This window comes from Strongylocentrotus purpuratus, unplaced genomic scaffold (assembly GCF_000002235.5).
Source record: "Strongylocentrotus purpuratus isolate Spur 01 unplaced genomic scaffold, Spur_5.0 spur5_scaffold_11, whole genome shotgun sequence".
Taxonomy (NCBI): Eukaryota; Metazoa; Echinodermata; class Echinoidea; order Camarodonta; family Strongylocentrotidae; genus Strongylocentrotus; species Strongylocentrotus purpuratus.
This window is the reverse complement of record NW_022145596.1, coordinates 7,907,218-7,921,887: the sequence shown is the minus strand read 5'-3', so window position 1 is coordinate 7,921,887 and position 14,670 is coordinate 7,907,218. Positions and strand designations below refer to the sequence as shown.

The 14,670-nt window shown below is 38.2% G+C and overlaps 1 protein-coding gene across 1 annotated transcript; it reads right to left on the bottom strand.

Moving 5' to 3' along the window:
• Positions 1-2,683: 2,683 nt before the first annotated feature.
• Positions 2,684-12,818, bottom strand: LOC594514 (E3 ubiquitin-protein ligase CHFR). Its single transcript, XM_030980543.1, has 13 exons — positions 12,657-12,818; positions 11,858-11,951; positions 11,222-11,267; positions 10,980-11,046; positions 9,956-10,039; positions 9,258-9,334; positions 8,411-8,495; positions 7,379-7,682; positions 6,261-6,336; positions 5,703-5,781; positions 4,579-4,643; positions 3,522-3,637; positions 2,684-2,948 (listed from the first exon to the last, which is right to left on the bottom strand). The coding sequence occupies exons 1-13, from the start codon at positions 12,757-12,759 to the stop codon at positions 2,819-2,821; spliced, it is 1,326 nt and encodes a 441-aa protein (XP_030836403.1). The 5' UTR covers positions 12,760-12,818; the 3' UTR covers positions 2,684-2,818.
• Positions 12,819-14,670: the final 1,852 nt, after the last annotated feature.

Sequence of the window (14,670 nt, the reverse complement as noted above, 5' to 3'; positions counted from 1 at the left end):
TATAGGGTTCTTGATCCTTTTAATCGCATGTATTATGGGGAAACTAGCCAATTAAAAAAAAAAAATATTTTCCTCCAAATGCTGAACCACCCCGGCCCTTACCATTTCGGCCCGAAAAGTTGTGATAACTCAAATTTTTCAATATTTGCCACTACGCCCCTTTCAAAGGGATGTGGGGTCAGGATCGATCTAATTATATGTATGTACATTCATTATGGGGAAACTAGCCTTTTAAAAAAATATAATATTTTCCTCCAAAATGCTGAACCACCCCGGCCCTTACAACATCGGCCCGAAAAGTTGTGATAATTCAAATTTTTACAATATTTGCCCCTACCCCCCATTCAAAGGGATATGGGGGTCAGGATCCATCTAATTATATGTATGTACATTCATTGTGGGGAAACTAGCCTAATCAAAAAAATAATATTTTCCTCCAAAATGCTGAACCACCCCGGCCCTTACAACTTCGGCCCGAAAAGTTGTGATAATTCAAATTTTTACAATATTTGCCCCTACCCCCCATTCAAAGGGATATGGGGGTCAGGATCCATCTAATGGCATGTATATACATTCATTGTGGGGAAACTAGCCTATTCAAAAAATATAATATTTTCCTCCAAAATGCTGAACCACCCCGGCCCTTACAATTTCGGCCCGAAAGTTGTGATAATTCAATTTTTTACAATATTTGCGCGTACACCCCTATCAAAGGGATATAGGGTTCAGGATCCATCTAATCGCATGTATGTACATTCATTATGGGGAAACTAGCCAATTAAAAAAAATAATATTTTCCTCCAAAATTCTGAACCACCCCGGCCCTTACCATTTCGGCCCGAAAGTTGTGATAATTCAAATTTTTACAATATTTGCCACTACGCCCCTTTCAAAGGGATGTAGGGGTCAGGATCCATCTAATGGCATGTATGTACATTCATTGTGGGGAAACTTGCCTAATAAAAAAAATTAATATTTTCCTCCAAAATGCTGAACCACCCCGGCCCTTACACCTTCGGCCCGAAAAGTTGTGATAATTCAAATTTTTACAATATTTGCCCCTACCATATTTGCCCCTACCCCCCCCCCCCCTGTCAAAGGGATATAGGCGTTAGAATCCATCTAATTGCATGTATGTACATTCATTATGGGGAAACTAGCCTATTAAAAAAATATAACATTTTCCTCCAAAATGCTGAACCACCCCCTTACAACTTCAGCCCGAAAAGTTGTGATAATTCAAATTTTTCAATATTTGCCACTACGCCCCATTCAAAGGGATATAGGGTTCTTGATCCATTTAATCGCATGTATGTACATTCATTATGGGGAAACTAGCCAATTAAAAAAAAAATAGATGGAATTTTGACTGCGTGCAGTCGAAAATGATGCCTCCGCCATAGAGCAATTTAAACAAGTTTGGAGTTTAAATCTCCAGTGGTTCTTGAGATATCATGATAACAATCTCAATGTATGGAATTTTATAAGTTGACCTCTGTGACCCTTGACCTTTGACCTACGTGCTCCAAAATCTAATCAGATTGTCTTCCTATGGTGATACACACTATCATTAAGTTTGAAGTGAAAATTCTCCAGTGGTTCTTGAGATATCGCGATAACGATCTCAATGTATGGAATTTCATAAGTTGACCTCTGTGACCCTTGACCTTTGACCTACGTGCTCCAAAATCTAATCAGATAGTCTTCCTATGGTGATACACACTATCATTAAGTTTGAAGTTTAAATCTCCAGTGGTTCTTGAGATATTATGATAACAATCTCAATGTATGGAATTTCATAAGTTGACCTCTGTGACCCTTGACCTTTGACCTACGTGCTCCAAAATCTAATCAGATCGTCTTCCTATGGTGATACATACTATCCTTAAGTTTGAAGTTTTTACATCTCCAGTGGTTCTTGAGATATCATGATAACAATCTTAATGTATGGAATTTCATAAGTTGACCTCTATGACCCTTGACCTTTGACCTACGTGCTCCAAAATGTAATCAGATTGTCTTCCTATGGTGATACACACTATCACTAAGTTTGAAGTTTAAATCTCCAGTGGTTCTTGAGATATCATGATAACAATCTCAATGTATGGAATTTCATAAGTTGACCTCTGTGACCCTTGACCTTTGACATAAGTGCTCCAAAATCTAATCAGATCGTCTTCCTATGGTGATACATACTATCCTTAAGTTTGAAGTTTAAATCTCAAATGGTTCTTGAGATATCGCGCTAACAATCTCAATACAAGGAATTTCATAAGTTGACCTCTGTGACCTGTGACCTTTGACCTACGTACTCCAAAATCTGATCAGATCGTTTTCCTATGGTGATAAATACTATACCTGAGTCTTAAGTTTAAATCTTAAATGGTTCTTGAGATATTGTGATAACGGTCAAACGGGATGGACGTACGGACGTACGGACAACCCGAAAACATGATGCCTCCGGCACCACCTTCGGTGGCGGAGGCATAAAAATAGCAATAAAACATGACACAAGAAAACAGTGAATGGATCGTTTAAGTATGCAGTGGCATATGTACGTGTAGGTATTATTGCACATCCCCTCTCTCCCCCCCCCCCCCCCCCCCCCCGTCCAAACTTATCTAAATCTTCTTAACTGTACAAGTGAGTGAGCAAGTAAAGGAATTTACCCATCATGGGAAGGAAAATTCGCAGGGGAGCTTTGCAACCTTTGGCGGGTGGGCATAATTTCAAAAAGGGGGCGAGGCCTATTGCCATCTTGTGTATAACCTTTGGTGCACTGCACACAGCTATTTTTTCATCCCACTTGCCATACACTTCAAATATCAAAATAACGAACTAAACCTGACGTTGCAGCACAGCTTGTTGATGGATCCAGGGTGGCTTGGAGTGACATCACAGCATTCCTATCCAAGGCCTGTACATAGTGTGGGCATTGTCTACAGGCACTGCAATAAAACAATCAACGATTTGAGAGTTTCTACAGAGTATATATACATGTACGGTCAAACCTATTATTAAAGGGGGAAGTCCAGCCTGATATCGAGTTGGTTTTAAAGCCCCACTGCACTACTTATAGCTACTTGTGCCCTCTATACAGCCAACAGTGCCTAAGCGGCACCTGTTGATCCCCCATGATGCTCTTCTTTCTTAATAATTGAGAGCTGATTTGATGAGATAACCACTTGCCAGTGACCTTGCAGGGAGGTCTAATCCTTCCATGCCAAGCTAGTGCAGAGGGGATTTAATAGAAGCAGAAAAATGATAGGAATTGATCAGTGAAAGTTTGAGCAAAATCTCATTAAAAATTAATAATTTGTGAATTTTTTAAAGTTGCGATCAATCAAACACAAATTGGCAACTCAGTAACGCATCTTGCAAGAATCCCTCTCATTTGCTCTGTCTGAAATGAATTGAGAAATGTCTATTAACCTAAAGAAAATAAGTGGCAGTCTCGAGCTAACTATGGAAATGTGCAGAAAAATGATGGAAGCCAAGGAAGGAGATAAAGAGCAACTTACGGTGGTTGGGGATCCTCATCCTCCTGCTCCTCCTGCTCCTCTTCCTCTTCCTCTTCCTCACTTGGATCGTAGTCGCCATCTTCATCGTCACTGTCCAAAGCATCGTATTCTAAGGTCTGAAACAGTACACATAACTCTCATAACAAAATCTTGTGCAAATTTTTTTCTTCAAAGAAAACCCCGCCTTTTTTTGCGGCACGAAACTTTAGATCATCGCAAACAAATTAAACTTTCTTAAATCTCAACCACTTACATATCTTGACTACTTGCACAATTTTCATGCACACATATATTTCTGACTTGAGTCCAATCATAACATTGCGCAATATCACCTGTTCACTTTCACTCATAAGTCTGAACCCTATTCCCATGTTGCCATTGTCTAAAACAAGATATTCAAAGCCTTCTTGTGTAAACAATGTATTTCAACCTATCTACAGTTTTCTCTGCAATAGTGGTTGCAGGCACTAACACACAAGGATAGGTTGTACTTATTAGATGTATCTATGGACTATACAAAAGTACTCCATTGCCACATTGGTACAGAGAGAAAAGAAGACACTTAAATACACAAAACAAAACCTACTTAGCCCATCATTCAGAGTATAAGCTGTTTGGACACAACATTAAACAATTCAATTAAATTTCAATTCAATTTATTTATTCATCATCCATAAAAATTATAACAAATATTGACAATATTTGACGATGCATAACAATAATAACAATAGATGAAAGGATACCTTCAAAAAAAGCACGGGGCTTGTACAATAGAAGGCACCTGAACAAAGTTAAATAATACATTTAAACGGACTGATAACTTTCTTTGGGGGCTATGAAAGTCTTTGATTTTGTCAAGTACATGATTTGAGAGTTTATTTTAAAACGCCCCGCCTTTTCCCTGAATGGAAAAAATGGAACATGTTTTCCAGGTTTTTCCTGATTTCAATGTGACCTTGGACCCTGTTTCTAACAGACAGTTTCTGTTACCATGTAAATAAGTACCATTTTCTTGAAATAAAAGCCTATGAAGGAAGGAAGCACGAGTCTAAATTACCATATTGCATGGAACATTGCCGCGTGCATCCATTTCCTCCAAGTCTTCCTTTGTCCTCTGTTTATCTGTGCATCGACAAAAAAAAGAGGGGGGGGTCATAAAATATTGTTTGCAGATGGGAAAAAAAAATTCAATGGAAGACAATAGTGAATAAAGATTAGCAAATGAGAAAATAAGTAAATGTGGTGGTAATTTAAATTAGAATTTTAACTTTTATGCATACCAAATTGCATGTGAGTGCACTGACTGGTTGGCTTACTTCAAATCATTGGGACATTGTGTCATGTAGGGTGGTCGCATTACCCAAACTTTTGAGAAAACGTGCCCCTTTATTCACAAAATATCAGGATTCATGTTTGTGAAATAAACCCCTCTCGTCTACAAATGGTCTGGTCCAATTTACCACACACTTTGTGAAAACCCTACAGCAAATCTACGAACGGTCTAGTCATCTTCCGCTTTTATTTCACAAAGAGTTGTGTAAAGCGGCCATCCCATCGGACGCAATGACCTAATGTTCGAAGTGCAATTCCAGTATCCAAGCTTGCACTATTTTTAGCGCAGAAAATATCTTACGGAGCAGATTCTTTGAATAGTATACGGGGTACATCATTGGAATAATACGAGATATTCACTTTGATGTCTGGATAAAATTGTCCATTCTTTCACAAAATTATCAAACAGCTGACTTACACCTACCTCTGTCGTGTTTGAAATGCTATTGAATAATGTTAAGTTTTGGTTGTGTACATGTATTCTTCTTTTGGGGGAGGCATAGACATGTACATATTAAAAACACAACATTTATTGTTTTCTTTTTGTCTCATTTAATCTACTTGCAATTCATTATTTGTTATAAATTGCTATTCTGTGCTATTTATTTACGTTAAGTCACATGGATTGGAATAGAAGACCTTCAGGTTATAGTTATTTAGTTAATCTTTTTCTTTTCCGGGCATTCATGTGACTCATTAAAAATTTAACTGTTGTTTTGTATTAAATATTTCTTTATTTTATCTTTGCCAAATAAAATAAAACATCAGTGCAGACTTAAATTTCTGCTAGAAAATATATATATATATATATATATATATATATATATATATACCAATCTTCAATCTTACCTGGGTTTTGCTTTAGGTAGGCATCCACTAAGCTGTTCACGATATAATTGTGGCCGAATCGCTTGACACTTTTTCGACACTAGAAAATAAATAAAAATAAGTAAGGTTCTAGAACTGCAGAAACATTTATACCTGACACTTAGTAATCTTCTGTAGCTATTAAGTTCGTGTCTAATGTTAACAATTTTTTTTAAAATGCATAATTACATGTGCAAATATTGTAGTCGAGAAGAATTGACAAACACTAGATAGGTAGCCAAAGCAGAAAAGTTGCCTATTTTGGCAAATATTGCATATCGAGAAACCTCACGCAAAATGTAAATGACAGCCATTTTTCCTGCAACAAGCTTATGTAAATTTTCAATGTTCAGTTCTGTTTCAATTGTTGTTCAATTATTCATGGCATGAAACATTAGCGAATCTGATCGACTCATGAAATTCATGAACATTTCATGCCCTCTAGGTTTCTGGTTGTACAATACTCTCGAGCGGTATGGAGGTACATGTAGATTACATAACATGGATAGTAAGTTCAATGTAAATATGAAATAAACTCACTTGGGGACATCTCTTTGAATGTTTCATCCATCCTGATATACATGCTGCACAGAAACTATGCATACAAGGTTGAAGACTGTAGCATGAATAGAGAAGAAAAAATAAGATATTCTGGTTGTTTCAACCATTTTATTAATAAGGGAAGTCCAATATTTGACTACACACGACCAAGTACTGAGGAGTTGTGAACAGAAATCAACTTTTTATTCACTTTATATTTGGTCTGATCTTAACTTCTAGACGGTTAGAGCAGAAAAGTAAACATAATGATTAGATACAGTAAGTGTTTACGTGAAGATGTGGTCTGTAGAAATGGGACAGAATAGCTTGGACTTGCCCAATAACATTATCATGTTTACAGACTGGAGCATTATGTCTGATATGGACAAATCCACAATAAAATTTAAAATAATTGTATGAAATAAGGTGTCCATGCTTCCAAATCAAATTTTTTGATCAGATTTGTCAAATTTATGAACAGGAAATATACATATGTGGACATGGTAGTCTGGAATAAAGAGTGGAAATAAGTACATTGTAAAGTTTAATCTATTCTTTTTCTCCTTTTTCCACTATTACTTTCAGGCACTGAAAGTCTGTATTAATGTACTATTTGTTTTCCATTCCTGTCTACCTCTTTCATATTCTCTCGATCCCTCATTTTCTCTGTCACCTACACTCTCTCTATTTCTATCTGTCTGTCTGTCTGTCTCTTGTTTTAATCAGTCCATCTTTCATCTGTTTATATTTGTCTGTCTCTCTCCTTCCTCCCTTTCTCTCCCTGTTCCACCCTCTCCATTTCTATCTTTCTGTCTGTCTGTCTTTTGTTTTGATCAGTCCATCTTTCTGTTTCTATTTGTCTGTCTCTTTCCTTCCTCTCTCTCTCTCTCCCTCTCTTTCTTTCTTTCTCTCTCTCTCTCTCTCTCTCTAATCAGTCCATCTTTCTGTTTCTATTGTCTGTCTTTTTCCTTCCTCTTTTTCACTCTCTCTCTCTCTCTCTCTCCCTTCCTTTCTTTCTTTCTCTCTCTCTTTCTCCCTCCCTCTCTCCCCCTCTCTCTTTCTCCCTCCTCTCTCTCTCTCTTTCTCCCTCCCTCCCTCTCTGTCTGTGTGAATCTCACCTGATACATTTGTGCAGTATGTCTTGGCAGATGCTACATATCAGGGTCTCCAGGATTTCATCCTGTTCTTCATCCTCCTGCTGAGGTTTGGCCCCTTCTTCTTTCGTCTTCTTTTCTCCCTCTCCATCTTCCTTACCACCTGTAGCATCCTTTTCCTCTCTTCCTCTTTCCTCTGCATCCCCATCTCCTTTTCCACTGGTCCTATCCTTTTCAGCATCATCTATTGCTTCAGCAGTTCCTTTGATGTGATCATCTACTAGGCTTGAATTCGGATTGCCCGAAGACTTTTTTTGAGAACTTTCAGCTACATTTTTGGGGGATGGTAACAAGTGTTTTGAGACAGTGATTATAGAAAGATATAGAGGGGAGAAAGGAGAGACACAGACAGAGAAAGAGTGAGAAAGAGGATAGAAAGAGAAGGATAGACAGACAGACAGGGCAGTGAGAGGATTGATGGAGAAAAGAGAGCAGGAGGAATCTTTCCAAAGAACAATCCACCTTTATTGTTCATAATTCCTTGCTAATCCATCTTTCTTACCCTTATTACAGTCAACCTCACATACAGATACAGACCATTCTAAAAATATGTGAGGACTTTTACACTTTCACTGGATGGGATAAGAAATACAAAAACTGAACACAGGTCTCGATAGTGACAACCACCCAGAAAATATAAACGCCCAAAATCTATGTATGGACCCCAAAATTTTCACCAAAAAAAAATCCATATGGCCTATGTAATAGTATGCATAGAGGCTCTAAAAACCAGACTTCCTGCAAAAAAAGTGTTGAGCCCTGCCTAACAGAAGGGAGTATAAGATATTAAAATACCTTCTTTCAACATCTCTTTTTGAAAAGATATTAAAGATGTGACTAAATAGCAGCAAAGATTTGCTTACAATATACAAAACAAAGTAATGGTCCTCTGGTCTTCTTGAAACAGTCAGGAATGAACACAATGAAAAAGAGAAATCATGAGAGCCAGTCTTCTCGTGCTCTAAAAAGACTACATGTGTCTTTGTATTAACTTACGTGTATTTTCCTTCTTTTTATCAAACTCTTCCCCCTCTTCTCCTTCAAGCCTTTTAGCAGCAGGTTCATCTGTGTCCTCAGAATCCTTCATGAAAACAGAATGAATATAAAGTCTAATCAAGGGAGACAAGAAAAGTAGCCTTTATAGACAGGTCGTTTTAACACAAGGGTTCTTTCAGTACATGTTTCAATGAGAAATTTTATTCAAAGGAAAAAGAAAATGTAGACAGGCAATCTTTCTATAATGATAATAATAATAATATAGTGCATAATATTTCGGGAATGTCTGAGTTTCTAAGCGCTTTACATTATTACCCCGCTCATCGGATTCTGGCTTGCCTGCACACCATGCATGCACTTTCTCTACTACCTGGGGAACATTCCAACAAGAGCTACTAGGCTCAAATTGTTAAGCATACCACATTGGCTTTTCCATCCTACCGGGTACCCATTTAACACCTGGGTGGAGAGTGGCAAATGTAGATCAATGTCTTGCCAAAGGACATTAGTGCCGCGGCGGGCCTCAAACCTTGTGATCAACAGTCTGGTGCCGTATCCACTTGACCACAACACTTCTATATAAGTGGTTAATAAAAAGGTCTCACTGTACCCCCTTTATAGCTCTCCTACTTCCAAGACCGCCAATCAGTGACACAGGCAGATCAGATAAAGTAGCCAAAGAGGAATTTGTCAATGAAAAATAGGCAATTTTTTTTCTGAACCTGAATAAACATAAATGTATATATTTGCAATGGTATGAAAGCATATATATTATTTTCAACAGGTGTTACAATAGCACACAATCTCAGGACAGAGCATGACAGAAATAAATTGTTACAGTACTTACATCACCCTTCTTCCGCTTCCTGGATTCCTCTCCCCTTTTGTTTATGTCTTCAAATACATAGTCTTCTGTATTTTCATCTGTATAATGGAAGGCAAACAAAGGAAGGTTCTGGAATCATCAAAATGATAAGAAATTTGGCCCAGTCTTGGTAAAGTGACAAGCACTGTACACAGAAAGATGTATATGGGACTACGCAACAAGTGCGCGATATCTATCCGGTCCGGATAGATATAATAATTTACCAAATACAGTATATCAATTAGTAGGCGGTTTCCTGGCAAAATTTGTATCATCCATCACGTATTAGTAAAAACATATTCTTTCACATGATTGGTAAGAGCTTCCATTTCATTTTTTGAGAGGGGGGAGTTTCCAAAACTGGTCTTTACCTTTATAAGAGAAGTAATCTAATAACGATTTAGTCAATACAATTTCTCTTTATAGCCATTCTTTCACTATTATTGTCAATAGTATTTGTAGCAGAATACATATCGTTTCCTTTTTGCATTTTCATGTTGCATTTGCATTTCCCACTTAAACATGAGGTAAAACGATGAATCAATCTGAAATGTGTTTCAAAACTATTGGAGAGCTTGTCAGAGACAGTGTGTTTTGGAGGCATCAACGAAGAAGACTCCTTTTTTGTCATTTTTATTTTTCAGCCTATGATTTTAAAGACAAAAAAAAGAAGCTCATACCTGGATTGCTCATTTCTTGTGTTTGATCCAGACTTTCTCGTTCAGCTTCCAGCAATGCAAGATCTTCATATCGGTACACTATATCTGATAGAGAAGGGAATGATAAATATTACATGAACAAACATGCACACAAACAAAATACACACATATACACACAAACAAAACACACATGTACACACTACACAGGCTTTTGACTGAATCAAAGATATCACTGAAAATCTCACTTTACAAATTTATTCATCCCAGTATAGCTTGCACTAAGAGCTTCTGATAGGATTGTATCTACAAGGGACAGAGGACATGCTGTATACACAATTCAAAGGGGAACGATGGGTCTGCAGCATAAAATCTTAACAGGGTCAAGGACAAGAAACCACTACCAATGCTCCATTGGAATCCCTTCTGACAAGAAGGATGTATACAAATATTCATTCTTCCTAAGAACCTGTTGAGACCGAGAGTGGAATGCACTCGATCAGAAGTCAGTTATGGCTCCACCTTCAGGGGCACACACTCTAGCAAGCCTTTCCCATATTAGCGACTTGTGGGGTACCACCCTGTTGACTCCAACTTCTAACTTCTGAAAATCAGAAGGCTCAGAGCATCTTACATCAGTGTAGGATACAAAATAGCATTGAGTGATGATCATTGGTGCATAATTTGTATTGCTCCCTCATGGTTAAAAATGCAAGAAAATATTCACATTCAATGATCATCTCTCACTACTGCACAACTAATTCCTGACAGATGCTGCTTGTAAGTATCGGCTTGCATGGTGATGTAGATATACAGTAGGCTTGCGGGTGCACCATGTGAGAGAGAGGGAGGATTGAGGAGTCCTGAAAAGACTGTCTTTTTCAAGACTACACCAACAGTCCTTTTCAGGACTCCTCAATCCTCTCTCTCTCTCTCACATGGTGCACCCGCAAGCCTACTGTATAATTCCTAACAGTACATATATTTTAATTTTTGTTATGCATTTCTTTATTTGTCCTGTCTTTCTTTTTTTTCTGTTCTTGCATACCTTTGGCTCCCTGATTGCCGTCTTGATGAACCACTGCTATTTCATCCTTGTGAAACAGTCTTTGCTTCTAAAATCAAAACACAAAACATGCAAGAAATGATCACAAAATACCTCCCTTGCATTTCATTCCAAAGAAGATGTACAATGTGTAGCTCTACAAATATAATAGTTTATACATTTCCATGTTATAAATTTGATTAAAATTTAAAGTAGAGAGTAGAATATAAAAGCATAACAGGTACCTGTCCTTTGCCAATCTTGACTCCATTCAACCATGTACCATTGGTGCTGTGGAAACAAAAACAATAAACAACACCCACAAATTTGAAAGTGCAGATAATTACACATTACTAAAAACAAATTATTATGAATCTGCTACAAGTACTTGTAGTGCTCAAGAAGGTTATCAACAAATGAATTGTACAGGAAAGAGGACTATGAGTATGAGGTTTTAAGAGCAGTTTATATTTAAATACATACCTAGAACAATTTCATGAAATTTGACTGGAAATCATTCAAACAATTTCTTGGTTGAAAATATGTCATGGGGGGGGGGGGCAAGTTGCTTCCTTGCTTCTCATTGGAATACCCTAGTGTTAAAATATTCTTATCCCATGAGCTTGCCTATTTGCTATATGATGATTCTTTAAAGCCAAGTTTGGCTAGGAGGAATTAGAACACCCAGGGTGGTCACTGACAGGTGGTATCTCATCAAATCAGCTCTCAATTAACATAAGAAAAAGAGGATCATGGGGGACCAATGGTCACCGGTTACGCATTGTTTGCTATATAGAGGGTGCAAGTAGCTATAAGTAGTGCAGTGGGGCTTTAAATATATAGAGCAATTTCCTCCTGTGTGACTGCCCTGTGTTACTCACCTTGTGTCCTCTAGCCAAACGGTATTGTTTTTCCTGAAGAGATTGCAATGCCTCCCTGATATGCACTTATTATCTGGCATTGAGAGATCACAAGCTGCAAGAAAAAAATATGATAAGGAATATGTTTTGTAACTCTACAGAAACAACAGGTGGAATGATAAAATCGATAAAATGATTATGAAGGAAAAACTGTGCACGAGCTACAAGCTCGTAATGACATTATCACAGTTTTTTCCTTCATAACCATTTTGCCTTCGGCGTAGACTAGAAGGGATGAAATTTAGATGACGTCATGAGTTTAAAATACGGCTCAACATGGATGTCGATTTTGACCTATAATTTCCTGAAAATGGACCATTAAACAGAATTATTCAGTCAAGTTGGTAAGTGGAACCGATGTATTAGCCTAGATCCTAGGCCTAATTTACAATAAATCTAGACTATAGGTCTCTAAGACTCTAGTATAGAATAAAATAAATTGGATAGTCTTCTATGACTATGCATCCGGTAAAAACTAAAATATCAAAATTAGGCATTAATTTGGCCAAGTTTGGTGTAAAGAAAGGTTACACCGAACGTGAACACTTACGCCTATGGTCGGCTTCTGGCTCTAAAGAGAGGAGCTGACCCTACCTAAATCAGAGTCTAACGAACGAAAGAGACAGAAAATTCGGGCTATATGCCTGCCCCAACCCAGCCGAAGGCTCTGGGGAAGTTGGCGGTGCACACAGGCCCAAGCGCGAGCAGCGGCAGTCACAGACACAGTGAAAAGGTAAAAACATTAGTGCTTAGATCTTACCTTTGGCTCTGCCGACGGAAAATACATCACTAGTTATTGGAATAATAAGACCATCTTCTTCACTTATACACACAAACTGTGCCCATGGACTATTGTCCGCCATTTTACTTGATTTATTTGGAACTTAGATCAGGCTGTAAGTTACGCAAAACAATAACAAATGACAAGTGCATACATATGTTAACGGTACCGGAACTTTGGCGTTCCATAGTTTAGTTATTACATGTATTTTTTACATAGACTGGCGCGCCTGTCGTTCGTTCTTGTCTGGACTTGAAAGATTACAATGTGCAGGAAAAATGAAGAAGAATTGTAGAAATAGAAGAGGAAGAAGAAGAAGAAGAAGAAGAAGAAGAAGAAGAAGAAGAAGAAGAAGAAGAAGAAGAAGAAGAAGAAGAAGAAGAAGAAGAAGAAGAAGAAGAAGAAGAAGAAGAAGAAGAAGAAGAAGAAGAAGAAGAAGAAGAAGAAGAAGAAGAAGAAGAAGAAGAAGAAGAAGAAGAAGAAGAAGAAGAAGAAGAAGAAGAAGAAGAAGAAGAAGAAGAAGAAGAAGAAGAAGAAGAAGAAGAGCTAGAAGGAAGAGAAGAGCTAGAAGGAGAAAAAGAAGATACGATATATAGGAGGACCGAGGAGAATTAGAACTGGAAGAAGAATTTTTTTAAAAAGAACTACTGAGCTACTATAGTAGAAAAATTAAAGAATGTTAAGAAACATTCTTAAACGGGCGTCACATGCAAAAGCTAGGTTTATTTGTCATATATCCGTCGTATAATATATTCGTGTATATCTTATTACATTAACTGTATTTCCCCTCCTCCTCCAACCCCCCCCCCCCCCCCCCCCCCCCCGGCCCCTCGATCACTCTATCTCTCCCTCTCTCTATCTCTCTAACATTTCCACACTGTAGATATTTTCTAAGTTCCTTCGGCTCCCCAATTATTCCCCTCCACCCCCAGCTCCTCGATCAGAGCTCTCTCCCCCCCCCCCCTCTCTCTCTCTCTCTCTCTCTGTAAATATCTTTCCCCACCTTTTTATTCTCTCTCCATTTCAAAGACATATCCGGCCGCCACTTTGGATGTGCCCTTTTGTATGCACCCATAGCAAGTTGGAAAATGTTGGGGTATTTGTCGTTCGGTTAAAAAAAAATGAGTAAATTAATGGGTTATAGAGTTTACAATATCAAACTGCATTGGTTGGGACTATACTAAATCAGTTGTATGTAGAATTCGAGGTAGCGCTATATGGCCTAATTGATTCCGTGGACGAAGAGCTGGTCACTCTGTGAGAGTGATTTAGTGACAAAAACACTGTGCGAGATTGCTTTTGTGACAAAAACACATTGTGAGATTGAACAAATATTTGGAGTGGTTTTGTGACGGAAAAACACATGTGTCACATGGCGCCCCATAGTTGAAGGGGTGTGGGCGGGTCGCGTCTTTTTTTCGGCGATCGAGTTCGAAAAGTTAAAAAAGAATGAAAAAGAATGAAAATTTGATCTTTACGGATGCAAAGTATGTGGGATGGGTCCTATATATCTGATGTCTATCGTGGGGGGGGGGGGGTATAAATTTAATTGGATCTTGGCATTCCATTATATTGCTACCTGTCTACTGGGGAGTTTGTGGGAAGGAGGAGCCATCTCAAATCAGGCGGGAAATTGTAAAAGAATGACATTTGGGTCATTATGGATGCAAAGTATGGGGTGAGTCCTAGCTGACGTCTATCGGGGGAGCTTCTGGGTGGCAGTGATGGTGTTGTGGTAAACAATAATGGAGGGGTAGCTGATCGACATCACCGAGTCGCCAGTTGGTTGCGGCCTACCACTGTTGTCAGTCTGGGACCGGAAGCGTTATAGTCACGGAGCTACGTCTCATTTTAAAATACATTCATGATTCAAGGGTCACCTCTTGCCAGTTTTGTAACGATTCTTTACCTTTTAAATTATAGTCTCTTGTCATATTCACTCTCTACAGTTTCATGTGATGCTTCTCCGATCGGTAAACAACTTTTCAACATG

Bases quoted from the DNA above. Each gene is read 5' to 3' on its own strand.
- LOC594514 (XM_030980543.1), bottom strand. From the start codon at position 12,759: ATGGCGGACAATAGTCCATGGGCACAGTTTGTGTGTATAAGTGAAGAA. The intron at 11,268-11,857 runs GTGAGTAACACA...TTGTTTCCACAG, and splicing joins GTTTGGCTAGAGGACACAAG to CACCAATGGTACATGGTTGA. The intron at 8,496-9,257 runs GTAAGTACTGTA...GTTTTCATGAAG, and splicing joins GGAAGCGGAAGAAGGGTGAT to GATTCTGAGGACACAGATGA.